At 47.4% G+C, this 14629-nt stretch overlaps 2 protein-coding genes across 2 annotated transcripts; both read right to left on the bottom strand.

Moving 5' to 3' along the window:
- Positions 1-1701: 1701 nt before the first annotated feature.
- On the bottom strand, positions 1702-7585 carry LOC127035285 (olfactory receptor 52B2-like). The gene is made up of 2 exons (XM_050925027.1): positions 6987-7585; positions 1702-1726 (listed from the first exon to the last, which is right to left on the bottom strand). Exons 1-2 carry the CDS (start codon positions 7583-7585, stop codon positions 1723-1725), a joined length of 603 nt encoding a protein of 200 aa, XP_050780984.1. The 3' UTR covers positions 1702-1722.
- Positions 7586-13663: 6078 nt separating this feature from the next.
- Positions 13664-14629, bottom strand: LOC127046676 (olfactory receptor 52B2-like). Its single transcript, XM_050944112.1, has one exon. The coding sequence runs from the start codon at positions 14627-14629 to the stop codon at positions 13664-13666; it is 966 nt and encodes a 321-aa protein (XP_050800069.1).

Genomic DNA, 14629 nt, shown 5'->3' on the forward strand with positions numbered 1-14629 from the left:
TGGTCTGACCCAGTGTAGCCTTTCTTATGTTCTTATCCCTTCCTCTCCCCTGTGGCTGGAGGCAGCTCCCTTCCCTTCCCTCCCACTCTGTGCCAAAAGGCTGCCACTGACCAGATTCTGGTGTGAACCCTGACAGAAATCTGGGGGGGGGTGGTATGTGATCTTCCAGGCCCCCCACATGTTGCCTCAGGAAGACACGCGCAAGGTACCAGGAGAGGCAGGTCCATCCCAGGGGACCAGCCAGGCATGGAGGGCAGAGCACGCAGACAGGGAGGGTCAGGTAGGTGGGTCGGTCACCCCCCCTCCCTGTGTGAGAGAAGTGTACAGGACTGTGTGTGTGTCACTTCTCCCTGTGTCTGGAGGGGGTAGGAGAGTGTGTGTCACCCCTCTCTGTGTTGTACTTTCTTGAACGGGAATTCAGTTTCTTTGATGTTAATTTGAAAGTTCGTACTGCACAGTTCTGATTCCTTGCTGTTCAACTTGCTTGAATATGAGTAATTTTGCCAGGTGTCCCGTATTCAGCATAGGGAGATATGATCACCCTCAGCAGGAGGAACATTGGATATCAAAACAGCCCTTATAATTCATTGCTTGTGTGTTCTTCAGTTCAGACATTCACCATTAAGCTCCCTGAAACGAGCTAATTTCTGGCAGCTGGAACAGACCCAGTCCTGGGGTCCTTATGGAGTTAATGGAAGTGTTGCCTGAGTGAAGGCCTCAGGATTTGGGGTGCAGAATATTACAGGGCCTGAGTAGATTTCCAATGAGATTTACTCTGAACAGTAACGTAACCAAGAATGTCCCAGTCCAGAGCCCACTGAGTTCAACAGCAAGATCCCCAGTGACGTCCATGGGAGTGGATCAGGGTAACCCGGTGACCTCTTCCCAACACCCAACCTCAGTGCAGTCACAGGAGCGTATCTCAGAGCCCCGGATCCTGTCCTGCCCCTGCAGTCACAGTTACGCACCCCCATTCTAGACAACCCCAGCTCAACATTTCCTAGGTTTCATGTGTTTCTATTGCCCCTTCACAGATTCAATCCATGCAAACGACTCACCAGGCTCCGGCCCGAGCTGAGGAGGAGGAATCTCTGCCTGTGACCGGGTCGGGGAGCTGTAGGCGGCAGGGAATCTGCACTGACAGGGGCTGAGGTACAGGGATATTTATACTGCTGCCCTGGGAATCCCAGGGGAAGATCAGAGCCAGCACAGAGCCCCAGGGACCTGCCTCTGTGCCTCGCTCAGGTGGTGAAGAGCAGCAGGGAATTAACTCTTTCTTACTCTCACTTGTTTGATCTGATCATTTCTCCCTTTGTACGTTATTTAGAAAGGTCCTTGTGACACTGAGGCCCTGGCAAACAATTCCCTGTTCTTTGCAAACAGCTCATATCTCAGGCCTGACAAACTCTCTACACCACACACAAGTCCTATGGAATATTAACCCATAAAGAGTAGCATGTAAGGTGTGTGCAGAAAGCTTGTAACTTGTCAAGCTTCATAACCATTGAAAAAGGCGTGTCTGGGTAATAGTTAAGGAATAACATATTGATACTGACATTGAGCTTTGTGGACCTGGAGTAGAAGTTAGTCACCAGGGCAGTGTGTCTTGGTGATGGCCCTTCCAAGAGGGTGTTGTGACCCCATGTTAGCCAGGGATGTAATGCCAGGCTCAGTTCTCCAGCCTTGCTCCATCCCAGGATGATCAATAGAAAACCATCAGAGTCAACTGCAAAGAATAAACCCCACATAGAGTTAAATGAAGGAACATGACAACAAACAGGAGTGCCCTGCCTGTGAACAGAAACAAAAGTCTGTTTCAGGATAACACAGAGTGGGGAGAGGCCCTCTGGATCCTTTCACTGAGGAGCCATCATGTGGGGCAGGGAAGTTCTCATGAAAAATTGGTTCCTGGTTTTTGTGAATCCAGCCAGCTGAGGAGAGCCGGAGTGTGGTGGGGGTTGTGTTTTCTTCACTGTGGTGAAATTCTTAGTATTGTTCTTGCTGCTGTGATCACAGATCTACGGGTGGGGGAAGCAGGAGAAGGGAACCGACCTCCCTCAGCCCTTCCTAATGCCAGTATCCAGGCCCAAATCATGCGTACGAGCCCCCACCTCTTCACCTCCAAGACACCAGCTCTCTCCTGATTTCTAACAGCGAGAGGAAAAAAACATTGGAACAATTTATAAGGGTTGTGGTGGATTCTCTATCATTGACCATTGTTCAATCAAGGCGGGATGTTTTTCTAAAATTTCGGCTCTGGAAATTATTTGGGGGCAGGTCTCCAGCTTGTGAGATGCAGGGGATCAGACTGGATGAGCAGTTCCGGTCTTGGAATTAGTGAATTGGTGAATAATGGGAATGTGAATCCAGCAATGGGCCAGTTCCCCTGGTCAGATTCTCCTTGGCCTTGATGTGACATCTAGTTTGTAAGCTCAGTACAGGGATCACGTCTCAGTTTGGGAAGTGCCTGGCATAGGCCTTTGGGCCCCACTGGAAACAAGATTAAGTAATAGCTGTTTCATCAGTGGATCTCAAAGCAGTCTATAAAGGATGTCAGTGTCATTATTCCCATTTTACAGAAGAGGAAACTGAGTTACAGGGAGGCAAAGTGATTTGCCCAAGGTTCTCCAGCAGGGTGGTGGCAGAGTGTGGGAATAGAATGCAGATCTCCTGAATCCCACCCCATATTCACAGCCTGTATGGATGTCATCCAGGGTCTACATCTCCCTGCCCCTTCGTGCATCAGTAACTGGTTAAAATAGAGGCAATAAAGGGGAATAAATGGTTTGTTTTACAATGGAGAGAGGTAAACAGTGGGTTCCCCAAGGATCCTGTACTGGGACTAGCGCTGTTCAACACATTCCTTAATGATCCAGAAAAAAGAGTGAACCGTGAAGTGTAATGTTTGGAGAGGATACAAAATTATTCAAGATAGTTTAATCCAAAATTAACTGAGAAAAGTTACAGAGGGATCTCACTGGGCAATTAAATTGCTAATTAAATTCAGATTGATAAGTGGAAAATGATGCACACTGGAAAAAAATCATGCTAAATACACCTATATAAGGATGGGGTCTAAATTAGCTGATACCACCCAACAAAGAGATTGAGAAGCAGTCATGGGTAGTTCTTTGAAAACTTCCGCTCTGTGCACAGCAGTGGTCAAAAAGGCTAATAGATCGTTAAGAACCATTAGGAAATGGATAGAAAATGTTTTACTGCCACTATATAAATCCATGGTACGGCCTGTCATAGTATAATTCCCAAATCTGGACCTTAGCCTCCAAAATAGGGGTACTAGCATGAATTCCCCTAAGCTTAATTACCAGCTTAGATCTGACAGGCTGCCACCAATCAGGACTTATGTAGAGCGCCTGATAGACCCTGGTCTCCCCAAACCCTTCCCTGGGGACCTCCAAGACCCAGATTCCTTGAGTCTCACAACAAAGGGAAATAAACCATTCCCTCCCCCGCTCTTTTCTTCCTCCCTGGTTACACTAGGAGACCACCGTGATTCAAATCCTTGAATCACCACTTCCCCTCCCTTCTTCCCCAGAGAGAGATACACACAGATAAACGCCAAGAGCAGGTTTTTCTTCCCTCCTCCCTTTCCTTTCTCCCACCAATTCCCTGGTGAGTACACAGACTCAAGTCCTTTGAGCCTTAACTAGGAGAAAAAAATCAAACAGGTCTTAAAGCAAAGGTTTTAATAAAAAAAGAAAGAAAAAAGTAAAAGGTTTATCTCTGCAGTTTAGATGGTAAACAGTACAGGGTCTTTTAGCTTATAGAAAATGGATAAACAGCCTTATCCAGAAAAAATACAATTTAAACTATTTCCAGCAGACTACACATTTGCAAATACAGAAAAACAACGTAAAAGCCTATATTGTCTTTCTACCGTTGTACTTACAAATTGGAAACAGAAGATTAGAAAGCCCGGAGATTCGTGTGGTCCCTCTCAGAGCCCAGAGAGAGAACAGCCCAAGAACAAAGGACTCACACCCAAACTTCCCTCCACCCAGATTTGAAAAAAACTTGTTTCCTGATTGGTCCTTTGGTCAGGTGTTGTTTGTTAACCCTTTCCAGGTGAATGGTCAGTTTGTAGCTGGAACCGCCGTCCCCAAACGTATGGGCATAGCTTTTCCAGGGCGTACACAATGGCATAGCATTCCTTTTCACTGACTGACCAGTGACTTTCCCTCTCAGACAGTTTCTTGCTGAGAAACACGACAGGATGGAAGTTGTGATCCGATCCTTCCTGCATGAGAACTGCTCCGACACCATGCTCAGATGCATCTGTGGTTACTAGGAATGGCTTGTCAAAGTCTGGGGCCCTGAGCACAGGGTCAGACATGAATGTCGCCTTAAGTTGGGTAAAGGCCTTTTGACACTCATTAGTCCACTTAACTGCATTTGGCTGGGTCTTTTTGGTCAGGTCGGTCAGTGGGGCAGCGATTTGGCTGTAGTGTGGTACAAATCGCCTGTAATACCCTAGCCTAAGGTCAAGCCTAAGAAGGATTGAACCTGTTTCTTTGACTTTGGGACAGGCCACTTTTGGATAGCATCCACCTTTTCCTGTAGGGAGTTTATGGTTCCTCGACCTACCTGGTGTCCCAGGTAAGTCACTCTGTTTTGGCCTATTTGACACTTTTTGGCCTTAACAGTTAGTCCAGCCTACCTGATGTGCTCAAAAACCTTTTCCAGGTGTTCTAGGTGTTCGGGCCAGGAGTCAGAAAAAATGGCCACGTCATCGAGGTAGGCAACTGCATATTCTCCCAGTCCTGCTAGTAGACCATCTACCAGCCTCTGGAGGGTGGCAGGTGCATTTCACAGCCCGAAAGGAAGTACATTAAATTCATACACCCCCGCATGGGTGATGAATGCGGACCTTTCCTTGGCAGGTTCATCTAGCGGTACTTGCCAATACCCCTTGGTTAAGTCTATTGTAGAGATGAACTGGGCACGTCCCAACTTTTCCAATAGCTCATCGGTGCGGGGCATTGGAACACAGAGCTAACCTATGGAACTCACTGCCAGTGGATGTTGTGATGGGAATGGATTGAAAAATCCTTAGATAAGTTGATGAGGGATAAGTCCATCAATGGCTACTAGCCAAGCTGCTCAGGGATACAAGCTCATACTGCTGGTGTCCCAAAACCTCTGATCACTAGAAGCCAGAATGGGAAGACAGGGGATGGATCACACAATGGTTTCCCTTTTCTGCTCACTCCCCTGAAGCACCTGGCATTTGTCACTGTTGGAAGACAGGACACTGGGCTAGATGGACCATTTATCTGACCCAGTAGATGCCATTTTTATGTTCCTGTGAGACATTTCTACTCCAACGCTCTCGGAATGGAAGGTGGGAATAAAAGCAGAAATAGTTTCCCGCAGCAATTTTGTGGCACTAGCAGATGGTTACACAAGACTCATCACATTATCCTTAGTGGCAAAACATTCCACTAGCAGGAGGTAAGACACAGCTAATCACACACACAAGATTTTCCTCTCTCTGTCTCCCATGATCGGTGCACCAGAGAGCACGTGCAAATAAGACCCTCACCCAGAGCACCAGGCCACAGCACCCCCTGACCTCCCTCCCACTCGGTCAGCCCCACAAAGCCACTTGCGTGGGAAAGAGCGTGAGATCAGCCTGGGGAAGCTGGGCCCATCCACGCAAAATGATCCATTAGGCAGCCAAATACACAGTCCGTGGGACGCAGGCCTTGGCTATGGAATGAGGGACAGAGGCCAGCAGAGGTGTGACCCTGAGAAAGATTCAGGAGTTCTCATATCTTTGTGGGGGGTGCCTTAGCCAAACACAAGTTATTGGGCTGAATACAGGAGTGACTAGATGAAATTCTAGGGCCTGCTTAAAGAATGAATCACCATGTTTCCCATGGGATGGTGTGCGTGGGGGTGGGGGTTTGCTGCCTCAGCCATGTCCTCTTAGAGTGGATTTCTGGGTAAAGGAGTCCCATGATGACACAGACAAAGCCACCCCTGCTCGGGTTCTGGGCTGTGTGGATGAGGGCCATGAAATCTCTGTGTCTCCCTGAGGAGAATTGCTCCTGATTTCCATGCTGACCCCATAGTGTGCTCATTTGCCAATGAGGAAATCGAGGAGGACAGAAACTCTCTCAAGGTGACACAACAGGTCAGTGTCAGAATGAACACTAGAGCTCCCATCTCCCAGTGTGCAGCACAGTGCACTTCCCATGCTTGTATGGCACCTACCCCTTCGCTGCTGCTTTCCATTGCCATGGAGAGTGCGACTCAGATGCAGCTTGTCACAGAGGTGCACACACTATGCTCTATCACAACGTGATTTTACCATTGTGCTTTCTTGTTTTTTTGTTTCCCTTCAACATAGAGCAAGACTCACTCAGTCTGGCTGATTTCTGTGGCAGGGCGCTGTGCTGTTGCAGCCATGTGTGCCCCAGGATATTAGAGAGACAAACTGGGGGAGGAAATAGTTTTCATTGGACCCAAATTCTGTTGACGAGAGAGACCAGCGTTCAACCTTATGCAGTGGAAGTACATAATAAAAACATCCCTACAGTTCCAATGAAAACTTGGGTTTAATTTTGAAATCCCAAAGCATTTTCTGTGTCCTGCTTTAGCTCAGCAGGGAGCTTCCCCTGCACCACCAATGAAACACATTGATCAACCGTTTCAGGATCTCTTTTGTTGTCATCCCATAAATGATGGGGTTTAACATGGGGGGAATGAGCACATAGAGGTTGGCCAGGAGGTTGAGAATATAACCTGGGATGATGTGCCCCAATCGGTGTGCAAAATAGGAGAAAAAGGCCGGTGTGTAGAACATCAGTATGACACAGAGGTGAGAGCTACAGGTGCGAAGAGCCTTGAGGCGGGCGTCCTTGGAGGGCAGCAGGAAGACGGCCCTGAGGATCAGCCCATAAGACAAAGCAATGAGCACAGCATCCAAACCAATTACTAAAATACCCATGGCTATACCATACCAGAAAATGACTGTGATGTCGTTGCAGGCCAGCCGGGTTATGGCCATGTAGTCACAATAGGTGTGAGGCAGGAGGTTGGTTCTGCAGAACTTCAGCTGCTTCACGAGAAAGATGAGAGGGAAAATGAAACAGAAACTTCTTGTTACAACTGACAGCCCCATCTTCCCGGTCACAGACTTGGTTAGTATCATGGTGTATCTCAGGGGGTCGCAGATGGCAACGTACCGATCAAACGCCATGGCCAGCAGGATGGCCGACTCGGCCAGAAAACTGACATGGATGAAGAACATCTGGGTCAGGCAGGCAGCAAAAGAAATTTCCCCTGCTCTAAACCAGAATACAACCAGCATCTTGGGCACTGCCGTGGTAGATAACAGCAGATCAGCAGCGGCCAGCATGGACACAAATAGATACATGGGCTCATGGAGGCTTTGTTCTGTTAGTATGATGAATAGTAGGAGAGAGTTCCCAAAAATTGTCACAATGTACATCAGACAGAAGGGGATGGAGATCCAGACATGAGACTCCTCTTTACCCAGGATACCAGTCAGGATGTAGGTCACGGGGGCAAAAAAGGTGTGATTGCCAGCTGGCATCATGCACCATCACTTGGATCTTCTATTCAATTTCCAAGAACTAACCGCAAAAGAGACAATCAGTGGAAAGTGAGTGTCGGCTAGGACTGGACTGCATTTGTTACAGTGTGATTGGTTCACCCGGGGGGGCACATGGAACTGGGGTTTCATTCAGCCCTCTGACCCCCCAGTCTGTGCTCCCCTCACACTGTGCTGCTCCGACAAGCTTCAGACCTGCTCCCCATCTTACACTTACACCAGCATCCACACACGCAGGGACACACCCCGCTGCAGTTACACGCAGGCTCTAACCAGCCACTGCATGAACCAACAATAGAGAGGCTGCTGCCAAATTAACCACCAGCTTCCCAGATTCGTACCCCCCACTGGAGTGTAAACCCAAAATGTTACAGTCTTACCCTGCACTGAGAACTGTACAGCGTAAGCTCATAGAATTCGCCCCGTCCCTGAATGTGGAAAGGAATATACGACAGCCTCTGCCAGTCGAGCTATGATTTTCCCAGGCACTTCATTCCAACTCACTAGTGTAGATAAAGCCAAAACAAGTTTATTAAATACCAAAATAGATTTTAAGTGATACCAAGCAGATCAAAGCAGATTACCTAGCAAATAAAAAAAATGCAAACTAAGATTTATATAAAATCTTAGAATCTATTTTTGTAGTTAAAATACTTGTTCTGTAAAGCAGTGAGCTTTGACTGGAGTGCTTGGGGAAAATCTCGGCTTGGCTAACCCAAGTGTGCATGGTTCTCTTCAGATGGAGGGAGAGGCCTACTGGGTATTAAACACACACACTGCCCAGATTTGACCAGGGCAGGATTGTACTGCTCTGGGGTCCTAGCCTGGACAGCTGGTGGTTAAAGAGACTGTGTCCAATTGCAGGTGGGTGTGTCTCTACCTGTTGGTGAAAGTGCAGGCGGGAGGGTTTTGCAATTTGTCACAGCTGTATAGTGTGAGAGGCAGCCCAGGCTGGGGGGTCAGTGGGCTCAGAGGTACCTCAGTTCCAGATGGTACTCTGGGGGGAACCTGTCACAATCAGTATCAAAGCAGCCCTTATAATCGGTATTATACAGTTTGTACATTTACAGATATGCTGCTTGAAACCAGCTAATTTCTGCCAAATGGAATGGACCCAGTTCCGGGGTTCTTATTGATTTTAATGGAAGGGTTGCCTGAGTGAAGGCCTTGGGATTTGGGTGCAGAATATTACAGGGCCTGAGGAGGTTTGCAATGAGGTTTACTCTGAACAGTCACGTAACCTAGTATGACCCAGTCCAGAGCCCACTGAGTTCAACAGCAAGACCCCCAGTGATGTCCGTGGGAGCGGATCAGGGTAACCCGGCGACCTCTTCCCAACACCGAACCTCAGCGCAGTCACAGGAGTGTATCTCAGCGCCCCAGCTCCCGTCCTGCCCCTGCAGTCAGAGTTACACACCCCCATTCTAGCCAACCCCAGTTCAACATTTCCTAGGTTTCATGTTTCCATTCGCCCCTTCACAGATTCATTCCATGCAAACGACTCACCAGGCTCCGGCCCCAGCTGGGGAGGAGGAATCTCTGCTTGTGACCGAGTCGGGGAGCTGCAGGCGGCAGGGAATCTGCACTGACCGGGGCTGAGGTAAAGGGATATTTATATTGCTGCCCTGGGAATCTCAGGGGGAGCTCAGAGCCAGCACAGATCCCCAGGGACCTGCCTCTGTGTCTGGCTCAGGTGGTGAAGAGCAGCAGGGAATTAACCCTTTCCTACTCTCACTTGTTTGATCTGATCATTTCTCCTTTTGTTCATTATTTAGAAAGGTCCTTGTGACACTGAGGCCCCCAACAAAGAGTTCCCTCTTCCTTGGAAATAGCTCATATCTCAGACCTGACAAACTCACTACACCACATACAAGTCTTATGGAATATTAATCCTTGAGAAGTAGCATGTAAGGTGTGTGTAGAAAGCTTGTAATTTGTCAAGCTTCGTAACCATTGCAAAAGGCATGTATGAGTAATAGTTAAGAAAACATAGTGATATTGACAGTGAGCTTTATGAACCTGGAGTAGAAGTTAGTCACCAGGGCAGTGTATCTAGGTGATGGCCATTCCAGGAGGACGTCATCACCCCCACTCTGGTTAGCTGGGCATGTAACGCCAGGCTCAGTTTTCCAGCCACGCTCTGTCCCGAGATGATCAATAGAAAACCATCAGAGACAACTTCAAATAATCAACACCACTTAGAGAGTAAACGAAGGAACATTACAGCAGACAGGATTGACCTGCCTATGAACAGAGACAGAAGAGTTTCAGGATAACACAGAGTGGGGAGAGACCCTCTGGATCCTTTCGCTAGCGAGCCATCTTGTCGGACACAAAAGTTCTCATGAAAAACTAGTTCCTGGTTCCTGTGAATTCAGCCATTTCTGCAACAGATTAAACTTAGCGGGAAGGGGAACTTACTTTATTAGCATAGTGCAGAGTCCTTCCCTTAGGATGGAAGAATCCCATGCACCGCTACAGACTTGTGACCAACTGGCTAGGCCGCAGTTCTGCAGAAAAGGACCTGGGGATTACAGTGGAGAAGAATCTGGATATGAGTCAGCAGTGTGCCCTTGTTGCCAAGAAAGCTAACAGCTTTTTTGGATCTATTAGTAGGAGGATTGCCAGTAGATCAAGGGAAGTGATTATTCCCTTCTTTTCGGCATTGGTGAGGCCACACCTGGAGTATTGCGTCCAGTTTTGGTCCCCCCACTACAGAATGGATGTGGACAAATTGGAGAGAGTCGAGCAGAGGGCAATGAAAATGATCAGGGGGCTGGGACACATGACTTATGAGGAGAGGCTGAGTGAATTGGGATTGTGTCATTTGCAGAGGAGAAGAGTGAGGAGGGATTTGATAGCAGCCTTCAAGAACCTGAAGAGGGGTCCCAAAGAGGAGGTTTAGGTTGGATATTAGGAAACACTATTTCACTAGTGGGATGGTGAAACACTGGAATGGGTTGCCTAGGGAGGTGGTGGAATCTCCATCCTTAGAGCTTTTTAAGGCCTCTCTTGACAAAGCCCTGGCTGGGATGGTTTAGTTGGTCCTGCTTTGAGCAGGAGGTTGGACTAAATGACCTCCTGAGGTCTCTACCAACCCTGATATTCTATGATTCTATGAGACCTGCCCCAGTCCTGCCTCCACTCCCCAGCCTGGCTCCCCACTTGCAGACTGGGCAGCCCCCAGACGGAATCCCCCCATCCCAGCCTATCAACCCCTCAAGCCAACTCTGCCTCCAGAAATTTCCCCATCTGCAAAGTGAGCTGTGTAAATTGATGGAGGGGATGGTATAACGAGATTGCCTACAATGGCATATGGCCCATCTACGACTGCTAGCAGCAAGTATCTCCAAAGGCTTAAAAAGATAAACACAATATCAGTTAGCAGATAGCAGTTTTCAGGTATCTAAAAGGGTGTCATAAGGAGGAGGGAGAAAACTTGTTCACCTTAGACTCTAAGGACAGAACAAGAAGCAATGGGCTTAAACTGCAGCAAGGGAGATTTAGGTTGGACATTAGGGGAAAGTTCCTAACTGTCAGGGTGGTTAAACACTGGAATAAATTGCCTGGAGATATTTAAGAGTAGGTTAGATAAATGTCTATCAGGAATGGTCTAGACAGTATTTGGTCCTGCCATGAGGGCAGGGGACTGGACTCAACGACCTTTCGAGGTCCCTTCCAGTCCTAGAGTCTATGAATCTATGAATATGTTGGGGAAGAGTTAACACGGTATTAGAAAGGGAAATCATGCCTCACCAAGCTACTGAATTCTTTATGGCATCAACAAGAATGTGGAGAATAGTGATCCAGCAGCTATAGTGCACTTGGACTTTCAGAAAGCCTTTGACAAGGTCCCTTCCCGAAGGCTCTTAGGCAAAGTAAGCTGTCATGGGATGAGACGGAAGGCCTCCTCGTGGATCAGTAACTGGTTAAAATATAGGAAACAAAGGGGAATAAATGATCCATTTTCACAATGGAGTGAGGTAATCAATGGGCTCCCCCAAGGATCTGTATTGTGACCAGTGCTGTTTAACACATTCCTTAATGATACAGAAAAGGGAGTGAACAGTGAAGTGGCAAAGTTTGGAGAGGATACATAATTATTTAAGATAGTTAAATCTAAAGCTGACTGAACAGTTACAGAGGAATCTCACAAAAATGGATGACTAAGCAATGAAATGGCTGATGAAATTCAGCATTGGTAAGTGGAAAATAATGTACATTGGAATAAATCATCCTAATTTCACATATATAAGGATGGGGTCTAAATTAGCTATTGCTACTCAATAAAGAGATCGTAGAGTCACTGTGGACAGTTCTCTGAAAACTTCTGTTCTCAGCACAGCAGTGGTCAAAAAGGCTAATAGACTGTTAAGAACCATTAGGAAATGGAGAGAAAATATCTTATTGCCAGTGTATAAATCAGTGGGATGCCCACAACTTCAGTAATGTGTCCAGTTCTAGTAGCCGCATCTCAAAAAGAATATAGTGTAACTTGAAAAGGTTCAGAGAAGGGCAACAAAAATGATGAAGGGTATAAAATTGCTTCCATATGAGGAGAGATGAAAAAGGCTTCGACTGTTCAGCTTAGAAAAGAGACAACTGAGGAGGGATAAGACAGAGGTCTATAAAATCATGACCAGTGCAGAGAAAATGAATAGAGAAATGTAATTTACTTTTTCACACAATGCAAAAACCAAGGGTTACCTGACAAAATAATAAGCAGTAGATTTAATTCAAAGAAGAGGACATATTTTTTCATGGAACACAGCTAACTCTTGGAACTCGTTGCCAGGGGATGTTGTGATGGCCAGACAATTAAAAAAGAATTAGATAAGTTGATGGGGGACAGGGCCATCAATGGCTATTATACACGCTGGTCAGGGTTGCAAGCCCATGGTGCTGCTTTCCCAAAACCTCTGACCACCAGAAGCCAGGATGGGCCGAGAGGGATGGATCACTTGATGATTGTCCTGTTCTGTTCGCCCCCCTGAAACATCTGGTACTGACCGCTGGGGAGCTTTGCCCTGACCCAGTAGATACTGTTCTCATGTTCTTATCAGACATTTCTTCTCAACAGCTGCAGAAATGGAAGGTGGGAATAAAATGAAAATAGATTCCCACAGCGTTTCTGCTGGATGTTGTGTGATGTTAGCAGAAGGTCAAACAAGCCTCCAAGCCCCAGGAGGAGTCAGCATGTTCTCCTCAGCAGCAAAATGTTCCTTTAGCACAGGGTAAGAAACAGCTAATCACACACACCCGTTCTATTCTCCCTTTGTCTCTCCCACAGTCGGGGGGACCAGAGACCACGTGTAAAAGAGTCCCTCGCCCGGTGCACCAGGCCAGAGCATCCCTGACCTCTCTCCCACCCAGCCACTCCCACAAAGCCACGAGTGTAGGAAAGAGAGTGAGAGCAGCCTGGGGAAGCCGGGTGCATCCATGCGAAATGAGCCGTAAGGCAGCCAAACACAAAGTCCTTGGGACAAAGGCCTTGGCTGCAGAATGGAGGACTGAAGCCAGCAGAGCTGTGACCTTGAGAATAGTTTAGGAATTTGAGGAGGAAAGAAACTAGCCCAAGGTGACACAGCAGGTCAGTGGCAGAAACAACACTAGCGCCCCTTTATCCCAGTGTGCAGCCCAGGGCACTTCCCACTTGCCCATGGCATGGCCCCCTTGGCTGCTGCATTCCTTAATGGTCTGAAAAGAGTCCAGTTCAGATGTAGCTAGTCAGAGAGGAGATACACACACCGTGCTCTCTCTCTCTCTCATGGTGATTTTTACATTTCTTCTTCCATGTTTTGCTGTTTCCTTTCAACTTAGAACAAGACTCACTCGGTCTGGCTGCCTTTTCTGGCAGTGCGCAGTGCTGTTGTAGCCATGTAAGTTGCAGGATATTAGAGCGACAAAGAGGAGGAGGGGATGTCTTTCATTAGACCCATTTCTGTTGGTGAGAGAGACCAGCTTTCAAGCTTACACAGTGTAAGTACATAGTAAAAACGTGTATAGTTCCAGTGAAAATCTGGCTTAAATTTCCAATGTCAAAAGTATTTTCTGTTGACTCCTTTAGCTCAGCAGGGAGCTTCTGCTAACACATCTATAAAAGATGCTGATTACCCTTTTCAGGATCTCTTTTGTTGTCACCCCATAAACGATGGGGTTTAACATGGGGGGAATGAGTACATAGAGGTTGGCCAGTAGGATGAGAATATAACCTGGGATGATGTGCCCAAATCGGTGTGCATAATAAGAGAAAACAGATGAGATGTGGAACATCAGTATGACACAGAGGTGAGAGCTGCAGGTGCGGAGAGCCTTGAGCCGGGCGTCCTTGGAGGGGAGCCGGAAGACAGCCCTGAGGATCAGCCCATAAGACAAAGCAATGAGCACAGCATCCAAACCAATTACTAAAATAGCCACAGCTAAGCCATACCAGACGTTGACTGTGATGTCGTCGCAGGCCAGACGGGCTATGACCATATGCTCACAATAGGTGTGAGGCAGGAGGTTGGTTCTGCAGAACTTCAGCTGCTTCATGAGAACGATGTGAGGGAAAATGATACAGAAACTTCTTGTGACAACTGCCAGCCCCATCTTCCCGATCACAGACTTGGTTAGTATCATGGTGTATCTCAGGGGGTCACAGATGGCAACGTATCGGTCAAACGCCATGGCCAGCAGGATGGCCGACTCAGCAATGAAACTGGCATGGATGAAGAACATCTGGGTCAGGCAGGCAGCAAAAGAAATTTCCCCTGCTCTAAACCAGAATACAGCCAGCATCTTGGGCACTGTAGTGGTAGATAACAGCAGATCAACAGTGGCCAGCATGGACATGATTAGATACATGGGCTCATGGAGGCTTCGTTCTGTTAGTATGATGAATAGTAGGAGAGAGTTTCCAAACAGTGTCACAACGTACATCAGACAGAACGGGATGGCCATCCAGAAATGAGACTCCTCCGTACCCGAGATGCCGGTCAGGATGTAAGTAACAGGGTAAAAAACGGTGTGATTGTCAGCTGACATCAT

The sequence above is a fragment of the Gopherus flavomarginatus genome, chromosome 1 (genome assembly GCF_025201925.1).
Source record: "Gopherus flavomarginatus isolate rGopFla2 chromosome 1, rGopFla2.mat.asm, whole genome shotgun sequence".
In the NCBI taxonomy this organism is placed as follows: domain Eukaryota; kingdom Metazoa; phylum Chordata; order Testudines; family Testudinidae; genus Gopherus; species Gopherus flavomarginatus.

Coding starts and splice junctions, on each gene's coding strand:
- LOC127035285 (XM_050925027.1), bottom strand. CDS start 7,585: ATGATGCCAGCTGGCAATCACACCTTTTTTGCCCCCGTGACCTACATC.
- LOC127046676 (XM_050944112.1), bottom strand. CDS start 14,629: ATGATGTCAGCTGACAATCACACCGTTTTTTACCCTGTTACTTACATC.